We start from the raw sequence: 24,468 nt of genomic DNA on the forward strand, positions 1-24,468 counted from the left end.
TGATGTTACTGCAAATGAAGGTTAGAGGAAATTACTAAATGATAACAAAATGAAAGCCTTTTTAATAATACTATCTTGTTTAATGGCTTTTAGTATACAGTATGACCTGTATAATGTCAGGTGTGTATATAGGAATAAAACCAAAAATAGGGGGTAGATAAATGAATTACTAACATAATTGCCTGCAGTCTAGCAAACAAAAGTTGTCTTTTCTGAGTTGTGTTTCTGTGTATGTAGCCAACTTTCACCAACTAGTTAAAGTGTACTAAAGCAAAACACATTTTGTTTAATAAAATAGGGAAAGGATAAACTCTTTTTTCAGTTTTTTTTGTCATCTGTGTCCTGTCTCCCAGGGAGAGTTTGCTTTTCTTCCTGTCCTGTAGACTCAACAGGAAGTGAGAGGCTATCTTTCCAATGTGAGGGATATCCCCTCTTCGGTAATTGACACAGGAATATGTCTTCCCATTGGAGGATTTCTCCTCTATTCCTATCCTGGTGGAAACTCAAAATTTTGGTTTTACCTTTTACTTTTATTGCCGCTGACATTGGTGATCAGGACGTTAAGAGCGAATCTCCCTAACAGGGACACAGACAGCAGGTGGAGTGTGGCAATATTGAGGTGCGCACGCTTTGCTTCACATCAGTGGTTTTTTCACTGAAATGTTTCATCACACTCCACTTAAACTAAGATTGCCAGAGCCTCAGGATCCTCATAGATAACAATACCACCTGCTAAGAGAGGAAGAAAAAACTGTGCTGCCGAGCAGTGATACACCAATAGCTACGGAACTCGGTTTTCAAACCTCCACTACCTAGTCTGTATGTTGCACATGCCCAATCACTCAATAACAAGATGTGAAGGCTTAGAATGGATTTTTGTATGCCATAAAAAATGTAAGAGATTGCGGCATAACGGAGACACAGATACCGGATGAGGCTAGCAGGCCGTCTAACTTATTGCAGTAACAGAGACATTAGCTTGGGTAAGTCTAGAGGGAGAGGCTTTATATTTACATTCATAACCAATGGTGTTAGGATTCTACAGTAATTGTTAAACAGTGCTCACCAGTCTTCCAAGATCTCTCAATTAAATGTTGACCGTTTTATCTATCGCTAGAGTTTAATGTGGTGATCATCACAGCTGTTCACACCAGACGCTAATGTAAAGCTGGCACTGAGCCATTTGTTAATGGCAGTCAATAAACAGACAGCCTACCTTGACCTCGTGTGCATTTTAGCAGGACATTTTAACAAAACTAATTTAAGAACTGTACTCCCTATATTTGAACAATGACCCACCAGAGGAAAAACACACTAGATACTGTTTATACTAATGCCAGGCATAGCTTTAAGGCTAACATCCTTCCTCACCTTGGTGCATCACATCATCTGTTTTCATGATTTCTGCCTATAGTCGCCTCACTAATCGGTCTGAGGCATTCATTAAGACTGTAATAATATATCCAGAGGGAGCTACAAAGCTACTGCAGGATTGTTTTGAAAGACTGAACTGGAATAGTTTGTGCATAATGATATGGTCGATTACACATCTACTGTTTTGTATTACAGTATATAGTGCTGTGTAGATTGTGTGACAGTTCTCAAGCAGATCTGTATATTCCCTAATCAGAAGGCATGGATAAACAGGGCAAGTGCAAATGTTGCCCAGTGAATGCAACAAGACATATATATCTGGAAACGCAGAATGTTAGAGAACTGCTAGGGCCTATCTTAAAAAGGCCATTAGAAACACCAAGATAATTTCTAATCGGAGAATTGAGAGTTGTTTTGGTTGTTCAGACAGTTATGCAGAGGTATATAGGAAATAACTAACTATAAAGGTTGTCAAGAAGGTACTTTTTATGCCTGCTTTGAGACACAGCAACTACAGACCGGAATTATTGTACCCCCTGCTTTCCTATAGAACCAGCAGTAAGCAGTCTACAGGTTCACAATGTGATGAGCGTTTTTCAAGGTGTCAACACATAAAAGACCACAGGCCCAGATGGAATACCCAGCAGAGTGCTCAAGAACTATGCAATTGGCAGAAGTGTTTACTGACATTTTTAACCTTTTCCTATGTCTGCTGATTGTGCCATCAAGGTTTAAAGAAGCAATAATTGTCCCGCTTCCAAAAAACAAAAATACTTTTAGCCTGAATGACTACAGACCAGTCGTACTTGCACCTATTGTGATTAAATGCTTTGGAAAAACTCATTTTCAGGCACATCACGTACTGCCTCTCTCCCTTAATGGATCAACATCAATTTGCATAGTGTTTGAATAGCTCTATGAAGGACCCCATTGCCTTTTTATTTGAATCAAACATTAATTCCGGGGTACTCTTTATTGACTATAGCTCTGCCTCCAATACCATGGTTCCCAAGAAAAAGGATTTCCAAGCTACAGGAAGTCAACCTTCAGTACTACACTTGCATGTGGATCCTGGATTTTTTTCAGTGAAACTTGGCACTTTTTCATCCACTCTCTCCATTAATACTGGTGCTCCACAGTGTTGTGTCCTCAGTCCTGTCCTCTATACCAGGGCTCAAAATTTCCACTCGCCCCCTCGCAATTGGCGAGTGAAAATTGCGTGGGGGCGAATGGAAATCCAGGGGGGAGGGGGACTTCCGCCGCTTCGGCAGCGTCGATCGCTGTCTGTTTCCTAATATATACACATGACTGCCTGTCCGGAACCTTTTTCAGTGGTCTACCTCAAACAAATTGGAGCATAATATAAAGAAAACAAGAGAACGTGTGGATTTTAGAAGGCACAGATTGGAACAAAAATTGGGCCACCTTTAAATAATGGAGAGCCTGTGTTAGACAAACAGCAGCAGTCACTAAAAAGGCACAGAAACAACTGCATTTTATGAACTTTGAAAAAGACACAATTAACAAAAAAGTAAATAGTGTCCTTCTATATCTGTGCAATAGAGAGTGAGCTTACTTATGCCATTACTGTTTGTATGGCAAGAGTACAGCTGAAGATAAAAAGTCAAACGATTATTAAAACGATTGAGAAAATAATTTACACCCAGCTTCCCACTTTATTACACTCCCTATAATAAAAGAGCATCTAATATAGTCAATTATCCTTCTCACCCTGGTCATTGTTTACCCTGCTGCCTTCTGGGATGTTCTACAGGACAATAAGAGTCTGCACAGCTAGGCTAAAGAACCGTTCTATCTCAGGGTACAGTGGTGCAGTTAAATCAATTGCTAGATAATCACGAGTGAGTGTTCATTTTTGACAATATAAAGACTTTATGTATAATGCAGACCTTCTGACTATAGTTCTATGCGCATTATATCTTTGTATGCTATATGCTCTTATATAGTCCTAATGGTAAACATATTTGTGTAATATTGTGTAAGTATTGTTATTATGAAGGTTTTACTATTTTATAGTTTACCTTTTTGATGCACCATTCAGGGAATGCAAATTGACATTTTATTGTACACTTTGTTTTTAAGCAATGACAATGTCTGATTCTTTTTATTCTTAAAAAACTGACCGTGGTTCTAACCCCTTACCATACTATCCACGTGTAAGCCTTTAGGTAGTTATTAGGGATGCACCGATACCATTTTTTCAGCATCGAGTATGTGTAACGGTATTTTGTGATCGGTACTCGCCAATACCGAGTACCAATACCGGTGCTTCCTCTGGCATGGTGCAAGCTTCCCAGGCAATCGGGAAGCTGGATGGTGGGTAATGACATGGCTCCTGGCTTCCTGATTCCTGAAAGCTGGCTCCATGTTGTTTGGCCGGCTCGATGCTGATTGGCTGGGATTCCGGCTTTCCAGCCAATCGGCATGGAGCTGGCTTCCCGGCCAATCAGGAAGCCGGGCGGCAGGTAATGACCCGCCTCCCAGCTACCTGATTGGCTGGGAAGCCAACTCCATGCTGTTTGGCTGGCTTGATACTGATTGGCTGGGAAGCCGGCTTCCCGGCCAATCGGCATGGAGCAGGCCACAAAAACAAGGCAAATAGGAAGCTGGGGAGCGAGTCATTACAAGCTGTTTGGCTCCCTGATTGCCCTAGAAGCTGGCTCCACGTTCCCCTACGACACTGCCCGTCAGAGGAAATCTTCCTCTGACTGGAAGTTTCGATATATGTGCATCCCTAGTAGTTATACTTCAAAGCCAAAAATCTTTTTTTGGGTAGGGAAGGGTTAGCCACCCTGTTTTTATTACTTTCTGGGTTCCCTCTGGGGAGAGTCACCCACTCTTTTTGTCCTAAAGACCATTGTCCTACAGTACTGAAAGTGAGGGACAGTCCAACATTTGTCGATATTCCAGTGTTGATATTTGCTGTGGTGACAACTAAGGGTCACCATGCACGTTAAAACATGAAAATAGATTTTTTGTACAATCAACTTTAGATTCACCCAAACAATGTAATAGCAGGACCTACCTAATTTATCTAATCATGCAGGCCTTTGCACTACATAGTTGTTTGTACAATCTCCTTTAGATCTACCATCAGATTCTTACTTGTGGGGTGAGCTTAAAGCCAAACTCCAGGTAAAAATGATAATTTACACAGCGTTTTGGGTGTGTAATTTTTCACGAAAGCTGTATGTTATTTGTGGAGGGCTGCTGCAAAGTATGGATATCTTACCTTGCAGTATGCAGGCTCCTAGACATGACTGTCGACTGCTGGGCGCCGCGAGGAGTAAGGGATGCTACTTGAGCAGTGAAGTGCTCCTGTCACATTCTGCCCCTCATTACTACTTGCCTATTCACAAAATACCTTTTTTTTTTCTCGAAAAAGAGAGATAATGTCACATCGCAGCTCCCTTCAATCACTGAATGCCTTGTTCAATGAAACATAGATTACAAAAACTGACAGTAAGTTTTAACCCTTTGGCTTTATATACTCTTTAAACCTTGGCTGGTAATAACAAGAAAAATGCACTTTGCTTACCATAAATGAAATGCAATCTGTAGACATAAAGAAATTCACATCAGTCTACAGTGGCATCATTTGGTTAGAAGATGCTTCTATAAAGATGTATTTGTTTTCTTGTGTGCAATGGGTAGCTATGTTTTAATGTGAGTAAATCTTTTTATGTGTACCTGGAGTAAGCAGTGTGCATTCAGTAACAACATATTGATTTAATCTATATTCTTTATGCAAAGAAAACTTCTATATTAATATTTTCTAATGCAGGTCTTGGCCTGCCATGTTTGGTGCCAGCAATTACAGGACATCTATTTTGAGTTGAGTGGAAGTTTTTGATTCCTGTTTATTTTCCTCTTAATAATATTATTACAGCTTGTGAAACAGTTTGGCTGCTCTCATAAATGCTTTTGCCTTTTGTACAGATGAGTAAATTGCACTGGTATAAAACTCATTATACACATTACATTTTACAAGATAAAAAAACATGTTAAGCTCCCTTCTCTACGTTGTTCAAGCTGCCCCTTAAAGTGTATTTTCCACTTTTGCGGTCACATTTGAGAAAACCCCACTATATGTTCGTTGTGGGTTTTCTATTCACACCGCATAAAGAAAAGTACCGTATTTTTCGCTTCGTAAGACACACCTGACCATAAAACGCACCTAGGTTTAGAGGAAAAAAAGAACAAGTGAAACAATTTTATTTACCGCCTCCACAATGCCGCTGCCCGTGTTGCATGTGTCTAACTTCTGCATACTGAGACTCCTCCCTTTCCCTGTCATGTGGCATGACGTAGGAAGGTGAGAAGCTGGTCAGACACAGAAGTTAGACAGCGGCAGCACGGGCAGCGGCATTATGGAAGAGGTAAATAACACTGCTTCGAGTGATTACCGGTACACTGTCAGCCCCGCCGCCTCAGCTCACACACACACACACACATCACCCTGCGGGAGCCGCTGGACGCGCATGGTGTGTGTGTGACAGCTGAGGCAGCAGGGCTGCTGGCGCAGGAGATTGTCGAGACCTGGGGGGAATATTTGCTCCATAAATGTCCAAAGTCCTATAGCTCACCTTACCGGAATTCCCATAAGCAGAGGTGGGTGCTCACAGTGACTGCGGATGGTGCCGCATCAAGCAAAGTTTGTTGTAAAGAAATGTCGCCTGCACACCAGCATGACAAACACGTTAATTTCAGTGAATTTTCATTTTTTATTAGTGAACATTTCAATGGTGTGTATATTGAAATGTTCACTTTAAGCCTGATTAAAGGGGACCCTGTGCGGCCCCCGAAAGCACTTGATTCTACTTTTGAGTGACTTCTGACAAATAAAAAATGAAGATTCACTAAAATTGATGTGTTTGTCATGCTAGTGACATTTCTTTACAACAATATTTGCTCCATAAGACGCACAGACATTTTTGCCTGCCTTTTGGGGGGAAAAAGTGTATCTTATAGAGCGAAAAATACGGTATTTTATTTTAAAATATTTTTTACCTTTTTTAGATGTTTTGTTGCAGCAGGTGACATGGCTAAATTGAGGTTTTTCGTAACACCTTCACAATGATCTGCCCTTATAGAAAGATTTAGGGCAGCATATCCAGATCATCTCCAAACCAGACCAGACCAGATTGTGTCCGGAATGCATCCTAATGTATCCCTATGCTATTCCTGGCCTCTTGTCACACCAGCACAGTCTGTTCCAGACCAGACCAGAAAAATACTGCATGTCTCACTTTGTCTGGTCTGGAATGCACTGGAACTGGGGGCAGGTTCACATCATTTTCCGGACCAGATCTGGTTCAGAAAATGTTGAGAACCTGCCCTTAGGACTGAAATTTGAGGATTGTGTTTCTTTTGTTAACTTCATTAACATACAATGCAAGCCAGGGTTGTAATCATTTAACCTTTTGTTAGGATAAGCAGTGTACTAATACAAATGATAATGAACAAACTCCTCATTACCCCTCCTAACATTACAAAGAAGGAGAAGCAAATAGAAAGTTTAACCCTTAGGAAGCCAAAAACCCTAACCCAGTTAAAAGCAATTTAAACTGCAGGAGGCTTTTTTTTTTTTTTTTTAGCTGAAAATATGTTAATATATAACAAATAAAATAGGTGTTATCCCAGTTTGGCTGCAAAAGGGGAAACGCACATGATTGGTTTGTGATTACTTTGTCGCCTTGGAAGTTAGAGAAAAAAAACAGTCCGTTTTTATGCAATTTAAGAAAGATTAAATGTTCAGCAGTATTGTTGTGGTGTCTATAGGGTCATGTATTCTTGAGTCACACCCAGGGAAATATTGAAGAGTGTACATATGTTGCTTCCCGCCTCACGTCAATGGGCCCTTAGCCTGCTCTTTGGCCTGGAACACACACTGCGCATGTATCTGGACTGTTGTTACTGTCCATGCTGCAGGTATATGACCATGAACAGTATAATGTAGAACAGGCATGTCAGACTCAAATGAAAAATTGAGCTGAATGGAGTGGAATAAATCAACGAGGGCACATTATATCTATTTATGGCCTTACCTACTTAATGTCAGAAAAAGATTATAGCACTTTGGTAAGGAACATCATGGAAGCAATCACAACTTACAAGATTTCATACCAGAGAAAGGGGCTATAAGTCATTTCTTGAAGTATTGAGCCGCAACATCGCATATGGAAGTGTAGCTTTTGCCAACTAAAAAAGCAGCTTGGCCCTCTTTCAGTTAAAATTTCTAAACCACTGTGGGTTGCACAAAAATAGCAAGAGGGCTGCATGTGATCCAAAAAATACCAGTTTTGCATTCTGACCTCCTTTTGACCTGTAGTTGACCTCCTTCCAAGCTACTTCAAACTGCTTTTGCATTCCCATTGGCTTGTATGGAGAAAAAAAAGTAGTAAAGACCTGTGATCCTAACTAATTTACAGTGATAGGAGTAGAGGACTCTGCCTGTCTCATTTTACTGCCCCTGAGGGCAAAAAATCGGCAAGAAATAAGAATTACCATATTTAGGAAGGGGCACACATTTGCTAGCTTCTGCTAAAATTGTTGTGAAATAAAATGTATGTAACAACAACTTGTACAGTCAGTCACGTTATGGATTGGTATTTTTAGGTCATTAATTTGTAATGCAGAACATGAAGAATTATTTGCTTCCTACCTAGACTGCTGGTCCAAGATATTCCATTTAAGCTTCGGTGTTGCCACTTAGTGCATTGAACTTTTTTTTTATTTTAACCCTGCACCCTTGCCTTGCTGGTTCAGGGCAGTGCACGTTTATGCTCGTTGTTACTTACTGAGACTGCTAGTTAGAGGCATTGTACCTTTTGTATTATGGTGCTGCTCCCATAGATTCATGGCATTGTACCTCTTAAGCTTTGATGCTACCACCTTCCCTACTGGTCCATGGCACTGTACCTTTTTAACTTGTAGTGCGGCCACCGCAGCCTGCAAAGCATTGCATTGTTGACTCCTACGTAGACTGCTGGTCCACAGCAATGTGTGTATTAAACTTTCGTGCTTAGCCTGTGCTTGTCTAAAGCATTGTAGCTTTATTGCTTTTGTTACTGCCTGCTGGCCAAAGGAACTGTACATTTATAGTGTAAATGTGGCCTTGATATTAATAGCATTATTATACCTGTGTGTATTGAGGTTACCATAAAATGTGGCAGACACGGGCATCTATATTACATTCTTGAATACAAAGATTAAGTCTGCCGTGAAAACATTAAATGGCAGCCAAACATGCGTTCAGCTTACGACAACCCAGTCATTTGGTCAGTGAGCAGGAGATAGGCCTATAAAGGAAGCTTTTACCCCAGGCTGGGAACTCGTCCACAGCGGGTTTAGTTGATGATAAGGTCAGATCCTAGAATTACTTTTCCTGCTGTTACATGTGACTGGCTTAAAAATCACTAACCTTTACAAATTGATTTAAGTTTTAATGTTCTGGAATCCCAGAGAATATCAGATTGTAAAGACTTTGAAATAAAGTTTTTTTTCATGCTTTTGGAATCCTGTGACTTGAATTTTAATAGCCTCATTTCCTGCATGTTGTAAGAAAATATCTATAAGGCAACTTTCAGTGATTTAACCCGCATATCACTTTTCAATGTCAGATAAGATTAAAAAAATATAAACAGTCTACAGAGACTCATAAAAGCAGAGCTGGCTCCCTTGACATTTATTTTGTAGCGATGATGGATATTCTGCAGAACCGGGAGAGGAAGGGAGATATAGTTTATATATTTATATTTTTAGATTTGAAATAACATCACATAAAAGATTAAAGGAAACATACTGAAAGTAGTATGTAGGCTACCTTTTGAAAATCCTAGTGGTCTGGGTTTCTGTGGCTTCAGGACTTTGGCATTGCTAGTTGTAGGGATGCACCTATACTAGTGTCAGTATCTGTGCCGATACCGAGTATTTGGGTGAGTACTCATACTCGTCCAAATACTCCTGATGCCTATCCCAATACCGGAAGTTGCGGTGAGTCATTACACGCTGCCCAGTTTCCTGATTGGCCAGGAAGCTGGCTCCATGCTCCCTCGTCACCAGGGAGCATGGAGCTAGCTTACCGGCCAATGAGGAAGCCGGGGTGGCACGTAATTACTCACTCCCTGTGTTCCTGATTTGCCAGGAAGCCGGCTCCATGCTCCATCACTTGGTCGGGAAGCTGGCAAATCAGGAAGCCGAGCTGCGAGTCATTGCCCGCCCCCCGGCTTTCTGATTGGCCAGAAAGCCGGCTCCATGCTTCCTTGTCACCTGGTGATGAAGTAGCATGGAGCCGCCTTGCTGGCCAATCAGGAAGCCGGGTGCTGTGCAATGAGTAGCTGCCTGGCTCACTGATTGGTGGGGTAATTGGGAAGCTGGGTGGCGAGTTGTAGGAACGCCACCCGCCTTCCTGGCTAATCGGGAAGCCAGGCATTGTGTCATTACACACCGGCCAGCTTCCTTAATGGGACTTCCGGTATCAGTTTTTGGTATCAGCGAGTACCGTAAAAAAATATCGGTACTCGTACTTGAATATTTAAGTCACTGGCCTGAAAAACAGGGCAGCAAGTGAAGGCAGAACTCCTGATCTGCATACATGTTCCTAGTCAGTCATTTAGAAATGTGTAAAAAAAGTGTATCAGTATGACAGTCAGCCAACTAACATTTGCAAAAGAAGAGTCAGCAACTGAAGCCTACAGGGAGATCACAGTGCAGGTTTCGTTTACCCAGGCAATATTTTGCTGGTGTTCCATGTCCTCACTGCAGGTAGAGCGAGGGTATTATGAACCCCAAAGACAGTGGGTGGAAGCAAGAGCTTCAGGTGGGAATTATACTGTAAGTGTACACTAAAAGAACATGAAAGTATTTACATGTTCTTACCAATCAGTAAATAATCTTTAAAAAATGCCATCACTGACCTCTGTAGCTACATGTTTTGTAGAACATTTTTTTTTTGCATTTTATCGCAGAAGCCCTGAAAATCTCTAATATAAACATACAGAAGTTCCTTTTGGTAGAGGGGAGCAGGGTGTGCTGAGCATCTGAGAGAATAAATATAGATTCCCGAGAGAGATGAGCTACATGGAAATAGAGGACATTTGCTTTTTTTTCTGTCTATGTTTTTCCTCCCAGTGTAACCCACTTTATTTTACTTTGTTTTATTGTTCACTGCAAACAGCTGTACATGGTAATGGGTGTGCCAATTTTATTATGTGTATACATCGGAATCTATTGCACTGTATAACATCTACCATCTGTTGGGTAGATGAGATTAAATGATACATTTAGGCTGCAGGGATACAGCTTTTCCGGTTGGGCCTATGCTGAAAAGTAGTATATGGCTGCAGAACCACTAGAATAAGTGTAGGCCATGGCAAAGGAAGGAGTCTGGCTCATCTGAAGTCTGTTGTAGTAAGTATGGGAGAAACCGGGATGGTGAGGGGTGGGGGGAGAGGGAGTGCTGACATCAAAACTCAAAAGAAAATCAATCCTTTCTAGCTAATCTGTAATTTTATTAGAAAAAAATGATGGTGAGTTATAGGGGTGGTAGAAACTTGTGGTTCTATCTGTTATGAAATGGTAAAGCTCCATTTTGGATAGTGTCAGAGTTTACACAGGGTTAATGACTTCCGCCCCTCCTTTATTTGACAGTGTTTAGGGCTGCCAGTTGACCTATAGGCTCAAACACGCCATACCGGAAGTGGAGGAGCTGACATGCTACCCCATAACCAAAAGCACTGGGTATTCCCCAAGGGCTCCGATAGCAGTTGAGTGACAGAGGAGCACAGCGAAAACTTTTGTATCAACAAATGAGGTGGTGTTCTTATAAGAGAACCTGTCACTTTGGTGTGGACAGTAAAATTCTTCTTCTTAAGAAGATTTGTATGTTTTCTATGTGTATTATGTGGATATATATTTCCCTGCATTTCTCAGATATGCGTGGTATTTTACTTGAATCACTGAAAGAATGATAATGCCAAGCTCCTTATAATTCTCATGAGACACATATTTGGGCACTGGCATAACATATTTGAACTATTTTTGTCTTTAAAGCTGGAAGCAACCATGAGTACTGAACTGAATATCCCAGTGGACCCTTCCACCCCTGCAGTCTCTGAGCGGGAGAACAAAGGCATGGACTACAGAGACTGGGTGAGACGCAGTTACTTGGAGCTAGTCACATCTAATCATCACTCTGTGCAGGCCTTGTCTTGGAGGAAACTCTATCTCAGCAGAGCCAAGCTTAAAGCCTCCAGCAGAACTTCTGCATTGCTTTCTGGATTTGCAATGGTAAGGTGAATAGTAGTTATGTGTTAAAGCAATACATTTACATGTCATATATACAGGAAAAGATTTAAGCTTGTGTTCCAGTTCCAAGCAGCTGTTTAGCAAACACTTTCTAGCCTCTGACTAACTTTGCTAGTAATTACTATTATTGTCTTATTTTTAAAGTGCCAATGCTGTACATTAATGTTTTGTTTTAAAGAAGGGTTTCCATTACTGTCTGCCTGAACCCACTGTCAGTCTTAAAGGATAAGTGCATTCATCTCTTCCTACCCACCCTGTATCCTTAGCATTTTGAACATAGGAATGCCTTCATGTCGGGTTGCAAATTAGTTTTCAATTGAAGTGAATGGAGCCTGCAGCTGTTTGAAAAAACAGAAGGTGATGAACACTGTCAAATGGGTAGGAGGGATGAAGTAGGGAAAGCAGGGAATAGGCAGCTCTGATCATTTGACTAGTGGAGACCTGTTACATAGAACCGGTCAGTTTGGAGTCTACTTCCCCTCCTTCCCTACATCGTTACAGACTCGGCAGCAAAACCCAGGATTTTTTTCTGCTTTAAAGTGAACCTGTCGCTAGGCAATGAATATCAAACGAATTACATGTGCTCAAAGTGCCTCTAGCATTGGATATATCTTTTAAGTGCTTGCATGTTTTTATTGTATAAGTGTAACACTTAGGCCTCGTTCACACCTATGAGTTTTTGAGCAGTTTGAAAAGTGCTTTTAACTGCCCAACTCAAAAAATCCCATCGATTTTCAATGGCCCCCGGTTCACACCTGAGCAGAAAAACGCCAAACGCCCGAAAAGGTACAGGAGCTTCTTTAGGCAGATAAAAGCGCTTTTTTGCTCCATAGACTTAATTGTAAATGCCCAAAATTCGTGAGCGTTTTTGCACATTTATATGCTCGTTCTTACATTGCCCACAACGGTTTATGAGCTGCCAATCAAAACGCGCGTCTTCATGTATGCGCGTTAAAACGTGCATACAAATGTGCACAACGCGCATAAATGTTCAAATAACCGCATGGTGTTAACGCGCATATAAACGCACAAAAACGGTGCCGCCTAGGTGTGTACCCAGCCTAACAGGTATGACAGTACTCCCCCTGACAATTCCAACTTCTTTTATTTCCAGAAAGATGACGCCATCTTTGTTTGGGCGTCATCCACGAGTAACCTTTTCCTACTGGACTGAGATGCTGGCTCGGACATGATGCAATCTAAATCCTGTCTGTTTACAAATGTATGACACATATCAACCCCCTGCTGTAGCCTCTCATCTTGTAACCTACAAAGATAAAATGTTGCAGACTGATTATTGGAGGAAAAAATAATGAGAAAATGCAACCCCCTGAATACAGCAGCCTGATGGCCTCATCTTAGCCTATGCAAAAGTCACTTGCCTGGAGAACAGAGTCTGCTTTATAATGATAAAAAGGACATTTAAAAAAAAAAAAGAAAGCAGCTGTTTTCATAGATCTATAGAAGCCCATCAGATACCTGCTGTTTTGGGCAATTCAGAATAGTCAGATGTTTTGTTTTTAGCCATTCGTGGGTGCTTTTAACGGTTTGGGGGTCATTAACCTTTCTGACACGAACAGTACGTTTCAGTACTATGGCCACAGCGAGGGAGGTTTTGCTACACTCCCATGGACCTTAAACTTCTTAATAATATTTGCAAATGTAGTTGCAGGAACTTCTAACTGTTCGAAGATCATTTTTTTCAATGATAGCTTTTACCAAAATCAAGCTATTTGGAGATGACCGTATAGCTATAACCTTTGACATGCTGGTCTATAATTTTCTTTTCTTTCTGATCACCTCAGACAACTCTCTCCTTTGCTTTCTCTGGTCTCAATGATCCCAAACAGCAGAGTTACTTGTTTTCTCCATTTAAACATTTCTAATCTTTTCCAGGGGTACCAACAAATCTGTCCAGGCCATTCTAGAATATAATAAAGTATCTCTTTTCATATTTTCTTTACTTTATTTGATGACATACCAAACACATGCAGGTATACATCAGACACTTTATATTAATGTAATAATTTTCAGGAGGAAGGAAGCCTTTTTTCGATATGCTGTAAGGGCGCCAGCTAATTTGTCCACATCTGTATATTTCTATGTTTCACACTTGCAAAGTTACTGAAAGGTCCACTTTAACAAGCATTAAAATACCTCTTCAGCAGATGCTCAGCGATTCCATGCAAGCACTGAGCAGCAGTAACTTAATCTGGAATTTTACAGCCAGAGTAATTTGCTTTCCTAGTCTTAGGTGTAGGAATCAGAGTAGTCAAACAACGGAGACCTTATGGGCTGCTATAGGTCTCTGCAAACAATTGCTTATAAAAGATATAAAACATTGAAAATTAAATATTGAGATGCGTACTAGGAACGCAGGCTACCTGCTGAGTAATGCAGGTTTCCAGTTTTTTTTATCCAGCAATTGTTGTATTACTTCAGTTCACTCCACTCCCTTTTGTCTGTAATCTGGTGATTCTTTAACAAATCTGCTGGTGATGCTGAAACACTCATGGCAGGTATCTTGCTGCTTTTCACATGCAGAAATTCTGATGTATAAAAATACCAAAACTTCCTTTCAGCCACCAATCAAATTCAAGCCTGCCTTGGAAGTCAGAAAAAAACATGCTCCACATTACAGGCACCTACCTATTTCCCTGCTCCTGATTCTTTATAGAGGTATTTGTGTGGTTTTTCTGCAGAGAAAATTAGCTTTCTGACTTTAGTACAGTTGCTATGTTAACTGACTAGTATTATCAACAGTAAATGTGTTTGCTTGTTGCCTGGAATTTCTCTTTAAAAAAACTCTCATGTACAAAAATAAATTGATCGTCTTCTCTGTGCTCAGTTGACATAGAGAGCAATTGCTTGGTAGCTTTTGTACATGTTCAACTCATAAACAGGAAACAATAATACTGTTATGATACAAACAGGTAATGGTACTGCTGTGTTGATGAGGTATAAACCAACAGCATAACTTGTGTATGTGTATATACCGTATTTTTCGCTCCATAAGACGCACTTTTTTTTCCCCCCAAAAGGAGGGGGAAAATGTGCCTGCGTCTTATGGAGCAAATACCTATCGCCCGACGCCCGGGTAATGCAGTTTCGGGCGCCGGGCGAGTAGTTTCTTTTTGTACATTCAGCCCTGCTCCTGACAAGCAGAGCTGAATGTACAGTGGGAGCCGCTGTTCGTTTAATACAAGGGATCTAATTAGATCCCTTGTATTAAATCGAGCGGCATCGGCGATCGTGTCCGCCCCCCGCCGTGGTTTTCTGGGTACCCCGTTCCTCTGGGGGACCATGACCCGTCACGGTCCCCCATAGGAGCTCACCATAGAGCCCATTGAGCAGACGAAGAACGTCGTTCTTCGTCTGCTCTGTGTGATTACTGAGACAGTGCCACCTGTCTCAGCAGTCACTAACTGCAGCTTCTGTGACAGAATTTCTGTCATAGAATTTCTGTCACAGAAGCCATGCGTCCTATCGTCCGGAGCGTCTTATAGACCGCAAAATACGGTATACAATATATGTGTATTGCTTCTGACCTGAAGAAGAGAGGTTCACTCTCGAAAGCTTGTCTTTTATATATTTTGTTAGTCCAATAAGAAAGGCATCATTGCACACTGCAATACTACGTTTTTGTTTTTTTTGAGGTCTTGTCTACTGGACTAATACGACTTACCCATTATATATATATATATATGTATGTGTGTGTGTGTGTGTGTGTGTGTGTGTGTATATATACACACACACACACTATATTACCAAAAGTATTGGGACGCCTGCCTTTACACGCACATGAACTCTGAAGGCATCCAAGTCTTAGTCCGTAGGGTTCAATATTGAGTTGGCCCGCCCTGTGCAGCTATAACAGCTTCAACTCTTCTGGGAAGGCGTCCACAAGGTGTAGGAGTGTGTCTATGGGAATGTTTGACCTTTCTTCCAGAAGTGCATTTGTGAGGTCAGGTACTGATGTTGGACGAGAAGGCCTGGCTCGCAGTCTCCGCTCTAATTCATCCAAAAGGTGTTCTATCAGGTTGAGGTCAGGACTCTGTGCAGGCTAGTCAAGTTCCTCCACCCCAAACTCACTTATCCATGTCTTTATGGACCTTGCTTTGTGCACTGGTGCGCAGTCATGTTGGAACAGGAAGGGGCCATCCCCAAACTGTTAGCTCAAAGTTGGGAGCATGAAATTGTCCAAAACGTCTTGGTATGCTGATGCCTTAAGAGTTCCCATCACTGGAACTAAGGGGCCAGCGCAACCCCTGAAAAACAACCCCACACCATAACCCCCCTCCACCAAACTTTACACTTGGCACAATGCAGTCAGGCAAGTACTATTCTCCTGGCAACCGCCAAACCCAGACACATCCATCAGATTGCCAGATAGAGAAGTGTGATTTGTCACTCCAGAGAACATGAGAGACTAGAGTCCAGTGGCGGCGCGCTTTACACCACTGCATCCGACGCTTTGCATTGCGCTTGGTGATATAAGGCTTGGATGGAGCTGCTCGGCCATGGAAAACCATTCCATGAAGCTCTCTACGCATTGTTGTTGTGCCAATCTGAAGGCCACACGAAGTTTGGAGGTCTGTAGCTATTGACTCTGCAGACAGTTGATGACTTCTGCACACTGTGCGCTTCAGCATGCGCTGACCCCGCTCTGTCATTTCACATGGCCTACCACTTCGTGGCTGAGTTGCTGTTGTCCACACTTGCTTCCACTTTGTTATAATACCACTAACAGTTGACCGTGGAATATTTAGTAGCAAGGAAATTTCACGGAACACCTGAATCCAATGATTTGGAGGGTGTCCCAATACCTTTGGTAATATAGTGTGTGTGTGTATGTATGTATGTATGTATGTATGTATGTATGTATGTATGTATATGTATGTGTCTGGACTCTGTGGTGGCCAATCCATGTGTGAAAATGATGCATCATGCTCCCTGAAGCACTCTTTTACAATTTGAGCCCGATGAATCCTGGCATTGTCATCTTGTAATATAGTCGTGCTATCAGGGAGGAAGAAATCCATTGATGTAAAAACCTGGTCATTCAGTATATTCAGGTTGCCAGCTGACCTAATTTTTTCGACACATAGAGGGCTATTCACAAAGGAGCTGAAGGATCCAGCCGTAGCTTTGGCTGATCTTCGGCCGCCGGAGCCCTTCTGTTCAGTCGAACCGAAGGGCTTCTGTACGGGCTATTCACAATAGCCTGTACAGCAGCCGAAGGCATTTGCTTCGGCTCAACTGAGACGAGTGCCAGTCGAAACGGGGCGAATGACAGCTGGGCAGAGCCAGCCATGATCTCACAGCTGGCTCCGCCCATTTGTAATGACAGATCAACGTCCGCAACTGACCTGAGGACCCTGAACTGTTTTTAAACAATAACAACTGGGCGGATTCGGCCGTGACGTCATGGATGGCTCCGCCCAGTTGTTATTCATTGGCTGGGACCTGCTAGAAGACTCTAGCAGGTCTCGGTCAATAGGTAACAGTTGGGCGGAGCTAGCTGTCACTGCTAGCTTTGCCAAATTGTTTTTTTTTCTGTTTTTTTAAATCTTTCTTCTTTTTTTATGTAACTATTTATTTACATTTTAAAAATAAAATTATTTTTTAAACTTTTTTTTTCCATTGATTTGATTTTTCTATTTTGTTCGGTACCATGGAGGTACCGAGCAGAATAGCCGAGGTGAATGCCTCTCGGTGGCATACGGCTATTCACTCACTGTAGTTCGGCCCCTAAGCGAGTGAACTGCCGGAGCTTTGGCTCAGCCGATCCAGATGTTGGATCGGCTGAGTCGAAGTCTTTCTTCACTTCATGTATCCGAAGCGCAGCCGATGTACGTTGTTCGCCTCACTTTACTTTGGCTGGGTTATTTACTCGGCTGCCTTCGGCAGCTTTGTGAATAACCCCCATAATGTTTTCCTATTATCCAATGGTAAGCTCTTAACTATATGCTTAGCTAAATCCAAGCGGTGATTTTTTTTTGCCAAGCAGTGTATATAAATAAGCAGTAAACTTGGAAGTTCAAATAAACTTTGCTTTGCATTATTCTCTGATCGATTTCTTAAGCAATAAAAGAAAACTGTTTAACATGTCTGGGATTCCACTAGCACATCTGGACAAAACTTTTAAAGGAGAACTATGGGGTCAGTGTTTTTCCCCATCGTTCTCCTTAGGGTAACGGGAGGACACAAACTAGCGTCCTCCCGTTACCCTAAGCTCAGTATACCGCGAGCTACAGCTCGCGGTATACTGAGACGCCGCAGCCGGAGCAGATCCCGACGTAGATGACGGGATCCGCCCAGCTGCGTGAGTGACAGCTGGCTCTGCCTATCTAGAGGCAGAGCCAGCTGTACCCGCCCCCTCCCCCGTTCGTTCCGCCAGTCAGCGCTGGCAGATCGGAGCGGGGAGAGGGGAATCCAGCCCTCCCCCTGTCACGGCAGAGAGCCGTGACAGGATCGAGAGCTGATCGAACCTGGTATGTGTTCGCTCACCTCCCGATCTACTGAGACGACCTGTGACAGTCTCATTGTCACAGGTCGGCTAGAACTATGAGGTGAGTGGAAATCACTCATCTCATAGTTCTCCTTTAAGGGTTTTTGAATGAATTTAGTCGACTTAGTGAAAGCATGATCGAATGCTCTGATGAAAAAATTTTCAGAGCTTTGTACGAATGTGTACTGTGTAAAGCTAGATTTACTTGCTTTTGTGTCTTTGATTGGCCATTGATGGGAAATATACTCAATAAAACAGATCGAAATAGAATTCTATGATCTATGAAAAACTACAGGAGAAAATAACTTTTGCCGTTACATACGCTCAGTCACCAAACATAAAATAATTTTTTTAGATTTATGGGCATTTAAAATGTCTAAAACTTTTATATTTGTATAAACCCCTTGGATATCGCCATGGTTTCCAGAACTGGAATTTTTACAGTCTGAAAGCAGTGCTTACATTTCCTCACTAAATATGGACAATTTTATTGTCTTGGAAAGTAGCATTTTAAACTTGAAAGAACAACAAAATCCTCAAGGAATGTTTGTGACGGTAAGATTTACTATAACATTCTGCCAAAAATGATGATATTGTTTCCTGTGTTGATACATAAGCATTTTTCCCCCCCTAGACAGTACAGCTATAGGGTTAAAGGAGAACTATGAGGTGAGTGCTTTTCACTCCCCTCATAGTTCTAGCCGACCTGTGACAATGAGACTGTCACAGGTCGGCTCAGTAGATCGGGAGGTGAGCGAACACATACCGTGTTTGCTCACCTCTCGATCCTGTCACGGCTCTCTGGATTCCCCTCTCCCCGCTCCGATCTGCCAGCACTGACTGACGGAACGGACAGGGGAGGGGGCGGGCACAGCTGGCTCTGCCTCTAGATAGGCAGAGCCAGCTGTCACTCACGCAGCTGGGCGGATCTCGACATCGATGTCGGGATCCGCTCCGGCATCTCAGTATACCGCGAGCTGTAGCTGTAGCCTAGGGTGACGGGAGGACGCTAGTTTGTGTCCTCCCGTTACCCTAAGGAGAACTATGGGGAAAAGCCCTGACCCCATAGTTCTCCTTTAAAGCAGAACTCCAGTCTTTCACACCCCTTGTCCCACAATCTTTTTAATGTAAAAAAATAACTACATACCTTTTTATCTGTAATCTAGCTGGTGCACTGACATCACCAAGACTTCCTCCAATGCAAATAGAGGGGGGCATTCATTTAGGGCTGAGTGATGCTCATGTAATGACGTGTGATCACTGCTCATTCCTAGTAAACTGTGAATTCAGCCATTGCTGCACCGCTGAGGAAACGGGTTCAAATGAGTATACCTTTTGTTATTTTATACCCTAGACGAAAACGAGCACTTAACCCTTGCAGTGAGGCAGTAACTCCACTGCAAGGGTTAATAATTTTTCTTGGAGTAATTCTTTAGGTAGCGTTATCTAGACATTGCTACTTTGTTATTATCTGTAGTAATTTCCAATAATAATACAGTAAACTCCCCATTATCCGGCAGTCAAGCAACCAACACTCAATCAAAAAAAAAAACATATTACTTAACCCCTTCATGACTGAGCTTGTTTTTAGTTTCTGTTCGTAAATGACTGACACACATGCCCTCCATTTTTCTTTTGTTTTGCCAGTGGCTTATTGCACACTTAAAATTTACGGTTGCTTGGTGCACACCAAAAAAATTTGTTAGCAACTCAATTTATTAGTTTGCTAACAAAATTCTTTGTGTACAACTTGCTGCCGGCCAGCGGCTAGATTCCAGTCGGCAGCAGAATGTAAACAATGTGGAGCAATAGCCAGCCTGCTATTGGCTATTTCACATTGCAATAGCTAATACCAGGCTGGCTATTGTACCTGCCCACTGAGCAGAGGAGCAGACCTGAGAGAGAGCTTTCTCTCAGGTCCGCTCCCCTGCCCAGTGGGTGGGGTTAATATAGCCAGCCTGCTATTGGCTATTTCAATTTGAAATAGCCAATAGCAGTCTGGCTATTGCTCCCAGCTTACATTCACCTGTCGGCTGTAGAGGTTAACTGGCAGATGAGTGGGGCCGTGAGGGAGTCTCAAGCAACCAGAAACTACAGTTACCTGGCACCTACCGATCCCTGTGGGTGCTGGATAACTGAGTTTACTGTGATATTATTAATAAAATGCCCCATTCATTTTTATTGCGTCCCTCCACTACGGATTCCCGGAGAGGAGGGGCATGGCCTGCCGCAGGGCTGTGTGTGTGTCTATGGATGCATACAGCCACTTGCAAGCACGGCCAGGAACCCGTGCAGGGGTAAGAGCGAAGCTGGGACCCACTAAAAATAGGGATTGGGGACATTTAATAAGAACAAAAAACAAAGATCTGCAAAAAAGAAAGCCTCCCACTGATAAAAAAAAAACCTAAAGCTATAATATCACTTTAAGAAAAAAAATTCAAAGCCTTCTGATGAGAATTCCTTTGGTCACATAGTAACAAAATGCCCAAGAATATAAAGGGGTTTAACAAAATGGATAATCTAAAGCTGTTGTTTAATTTGCTGATGTTATGCAATGCAATGGTAGTGCTGGTAAATGTCTGTATTTTTAAATAGCCTACTTTGACTATGTAAAACTCTATGCTTGTGGCCTGTTCTGTGTAGTAGTAACCCAACCTAAGGCCAAGTGAGGTGATTTTCTACATTCTCTCAGCAGAAGTCTAAAGGTGCCCATACACCTTACGACCATCGGAAGACTTTTGTCTTGTGATGGTCGTATGCTTATTGAAAGCTTGTACGATCTGCCCACCTTGGACGGGCAGATCGTACTTGCGATCATCGAAAGCCCGCCCCGCTGAGGGGCGGGCTTCTGATGACCGCAATGCAGAACGGGCAGTGTGTGCGTGCGCACACCTGCCCGTTCCACAGCTATCGAACGAGCAGGCTAGAAACCCGCCAACAATCGTACGATTCTCGGCGGGGTTTCGAGCATGCTGGTTCGACAAAAGACGTGCGACCGTACAGTAGAAACGGTCGCATGTCTTCGTTCTCACTGCTCGATTCTTGTACGATCGCGGGATTTCGCCCGATTTCTCGTACGAGAATCGAGCACTGTATGGGCACCTTTAGAAAGAGCATGAACTCAGGGAGGCTGATGGGGTTTTATATATCACATTTGTTCAGTCTAAGCAGAAAGAAGCTGCTTCCTGACAGGCTTATAAAACCCAGCTGCATTCAGTTCTTCTTTGTCATGCACTTACATGACCACTGTGTGCCAGGTATTACAGGGGAAAGTGGTTCATCACCTGGCTTGGACTGTAATCAGGGGACTATCTTGTGATTCACAGAATGTAAGAAGCCAATAAAAAAAAAAAAAAAAGATACCAGCAGGCACCTTTTTGTACTTTAGATCACTTTACATGTTTTGCAGAATTGCGCACTGTACTGAATATGGATTACAGATTATAATTATAATTGTCTTAAATTTTTTCACCCCCAAAAAAACACACTAGGTCTTATTTTCAGGGGATGTCTTATTTTTATTTTATTTTTTTAATGTGCAACAAAATGGTCCGTATCGGTAGTGCTGATCCCTTTCTTTCACTTTCACAGGCGGAGTGCATTTGGTATCACTCCGCCTGTCACAGTAACCGGCACTATAGAGGAAATATCAGCTAATGCGGCTCTGCTCCCTCCGCTGCCGCAGCCTTGCTTTCTACAGCATCGGCTTCCTTTGCCATCAGGGACAGCGGTACCAGCGGTTTCAGCAGTGGGGACATCAGACAGTGGACAGCGCGGTAAAGTACGGTACCATTTACCGGTACACATTACAGTATAGTACAGTACCATTACATTAAGCAGTGCCTTCAGGGGGACAGCAGTTGGTAAAGTATGGTACTGGAGTGCTTCCTGTCACTGCGCTGGCCGGAGGGAGTCCCCTGTCATCCCCTTATTACAGTATGTCCCTGCAGGCTGATACCATCTCTCCTGCTCTTCAAGTTCCCCCTCACATGCTACCACCAACTAGGTCTTACTTTCGGGGTAGGTCTTATTTTCAGGGAAACAGGGTAGTCCTTTATATTTTTTAGCATCTGGCATAGGAATACGGTATGCAATGGACACAGCTGTGATAGGCCTGACGAGAACAACACACCTGGACTTTTAGGTAAGACCGCATTCTGTAAAATAAAAGTAGATCATTTTCTTCTGTGGTTGTTTCTTACTACACAAATGAATGTAACACCATGAGGTCTATTTGAAAATGTTTTCACAAAAATTTTACCTAGGATTTACACTTTATTTTTTCTAATGGAATGCAAATGTGTGAATCTTGCGTGAAAGTTGTTTAAAAACATTTATAGATGGATCCCCATGTATAGCCTTAGAAGGGTCTATGATTGATATGTTGGTAATATGTGTCAGCTCTACCAGCTCAATTATTACAAGAATGCTGTTTGTGCTATTTGTGGGGCAGGGGTTTATATAATGTGGTTTTACATCTGGCCATAATTTTAGGAGATTATGTTATACAACAGGAAAATATAGAGTATTTGTTTTCCAACAAGGCAGTTTCTGTTTTCTTATATTTTGTGTTTATTAGTGTTTTCTACAGTTGTTTTCCCTTTATAAGCTTTATGTAGTTATCATGTGTTGTTCTTTTCTAGGTGGCAATGGTGGAAGTCCAACTAGAGATGAAATATGACTACCCCCTGGGATTGCTTGTGGCATTTAGTGCTTGCACTACTATACTTGTGGCTGTTCACCTATTTGCACTTCTGATCAGCACATGTATCCTTCCCAATGTCGAGGCTGTCAGCAATATCCACAACCTGAACTCTGTCAACGAATCCCCACATGATCGCATGCATTACTATATTGAGCTGGCTTGGGGCTTCTCCACAGCTCTCGGAATTCTCCTCTTTCTGGCCGAGGTGGTTCTTCTGTGCTGGATAAAGTTCTTACCCATTGACTCTCCCCAGGTGCGCAACGAAACATCTATCCCGCAGAAGCAAAGTGCAAATGCAGGATGGAATTCTGCACTAGTTTCTACCATCATCATGGTTCCAGTTGGCATCATCTTTGTCATATTCACCATTCACTTTTATCGCACATTGGTAAGGCACAAAACAGAGCGCCACCATCTAGAAATTGAAGAGCTCCACAAATTGAAAATCCAGCTTGACGGACATGACCGGGGCATAAATGTGGTGTGAAGATGGAGGAGCTACAAAGTTATTTAACAAGTGCCACTGATCCACTGATCAGTCTGTGTTGCTGAGCAGTTTGGAAAGCTTGGGCTTTTTACAATGCCCGGAATTATAGCCAGGTTGCTCAGAGATTGAACTGCTCTATGCTGCAGCTTATTTGTACATCCTTGCAACTACTACTGAAAAAATAGATATAGGACAAAAGGGAAAAAAATAAAAAAAATGTGTTATAAGAATGATAATAATAATTATCAGCAAATATCATACAACTGCAAAAATTGAATATGTGCCATAAACATGTTTAAAATTAATCTGGAATTTGCCAGTGTAGGGCAAAGAAACAGGTTAACTTTAATGCAGACCTCCCTACTATAAAGTTACCTTCATTTTACTCACTTGCTACTCTGTTCGGCCTCTAGGAGCTAAGGAAAGACCTGTGCAAGTTACAAGTCGCTGAAGTCACAGCTTACACAAGACTATGAACTCATGGTTTGACATCGCTGTCACATGGAGTGAATCTCATGCTCTTTTATACCAAAAGTACGGGGTATTTCGTTCAGCCCTTGACATTAAACAGAACAGTGAGCTAGTGAAGAAAAGGGAAGTACAGATACTCCTCGCTTAACGACTTACCTGTTTTGCGACCAGTTGCACTTACGACCGTCCTCCGAGCGACCTCCGACCTCGCGCATCAGCGCCAGTGCGACGTGTCGCCGGGGGAAGTGACGTCCTCCGTTCTTCACAGCGCGTCCCCGTGAGTATTTTCATTGCCCGATGTACAGTACACTGTTCAGTACTGTACATCGGCAACACTATACAGTACTGTACTAATGCAGTACAGTACTGTATAGAGTTCCTCACTTAACGACCAATTCGTTTAACGACCTGGTCGTAGGAACGGAACTCGGTCGTTAAGTGAGGAATACCTGTATATGCTCCTGGGGATTAAAGCACATGCTTGCTTTAAAGCATATCTAAACCTCAAAAAGATTTCATATGTTGCAGTTTACCAGTCCTTAAATGTAGCAGCCTCATTGCTTTTTGTCAGGTGTTTTTGGCCTTTATTTT

General features: G+C 42.3%; 1 protein-coding gene across 1 annotated transcript; it reads left to right on the forward strand.

Moving 5' to 3' along the window:
• Positions 1–11,447: 11,447 nt before the first annotated feature.
• Positions 11,448–23,445, forward strand: ORAI2 (ORAI calcium release-activated calcium modulator 2). Its single transcript, XM_018573798.1, has 2 exons — positions 11,448–11,685; positions 22,858–23,445. The coding sequence occupies exons 1-2, from the start codon at positions 11,461–11,463 to the stop codon at positions 23,404–23,406; spliced, it is 774 nt and encodes a 257-aa protein (XP_018429300.1). The 5' UTR covers positions 11,448–11,460; the 3' UTR covers positions 23,407–23,445.
• Positions 23,446–24,468: the final 1,023 nt, after the last annotated feature.

The sequence above is a fragment of the Nanorana parkeri genome, unplaced genomic scaffold (assembly GCF_000935625.1).
Source record: "Nanorana parkeri isolate BGI_ZX_2015 unplaced genomic scaffold, ASM93562v1 scaffold48, whole genome shotgun sequence".
Taxonomy (NCBI): domain Eukaryota; kingdom Metazoa; phylum Chordata; class Amphibia; order Anura; family Dicroglossidae; genus Nanorana; species Nanorana parkeri.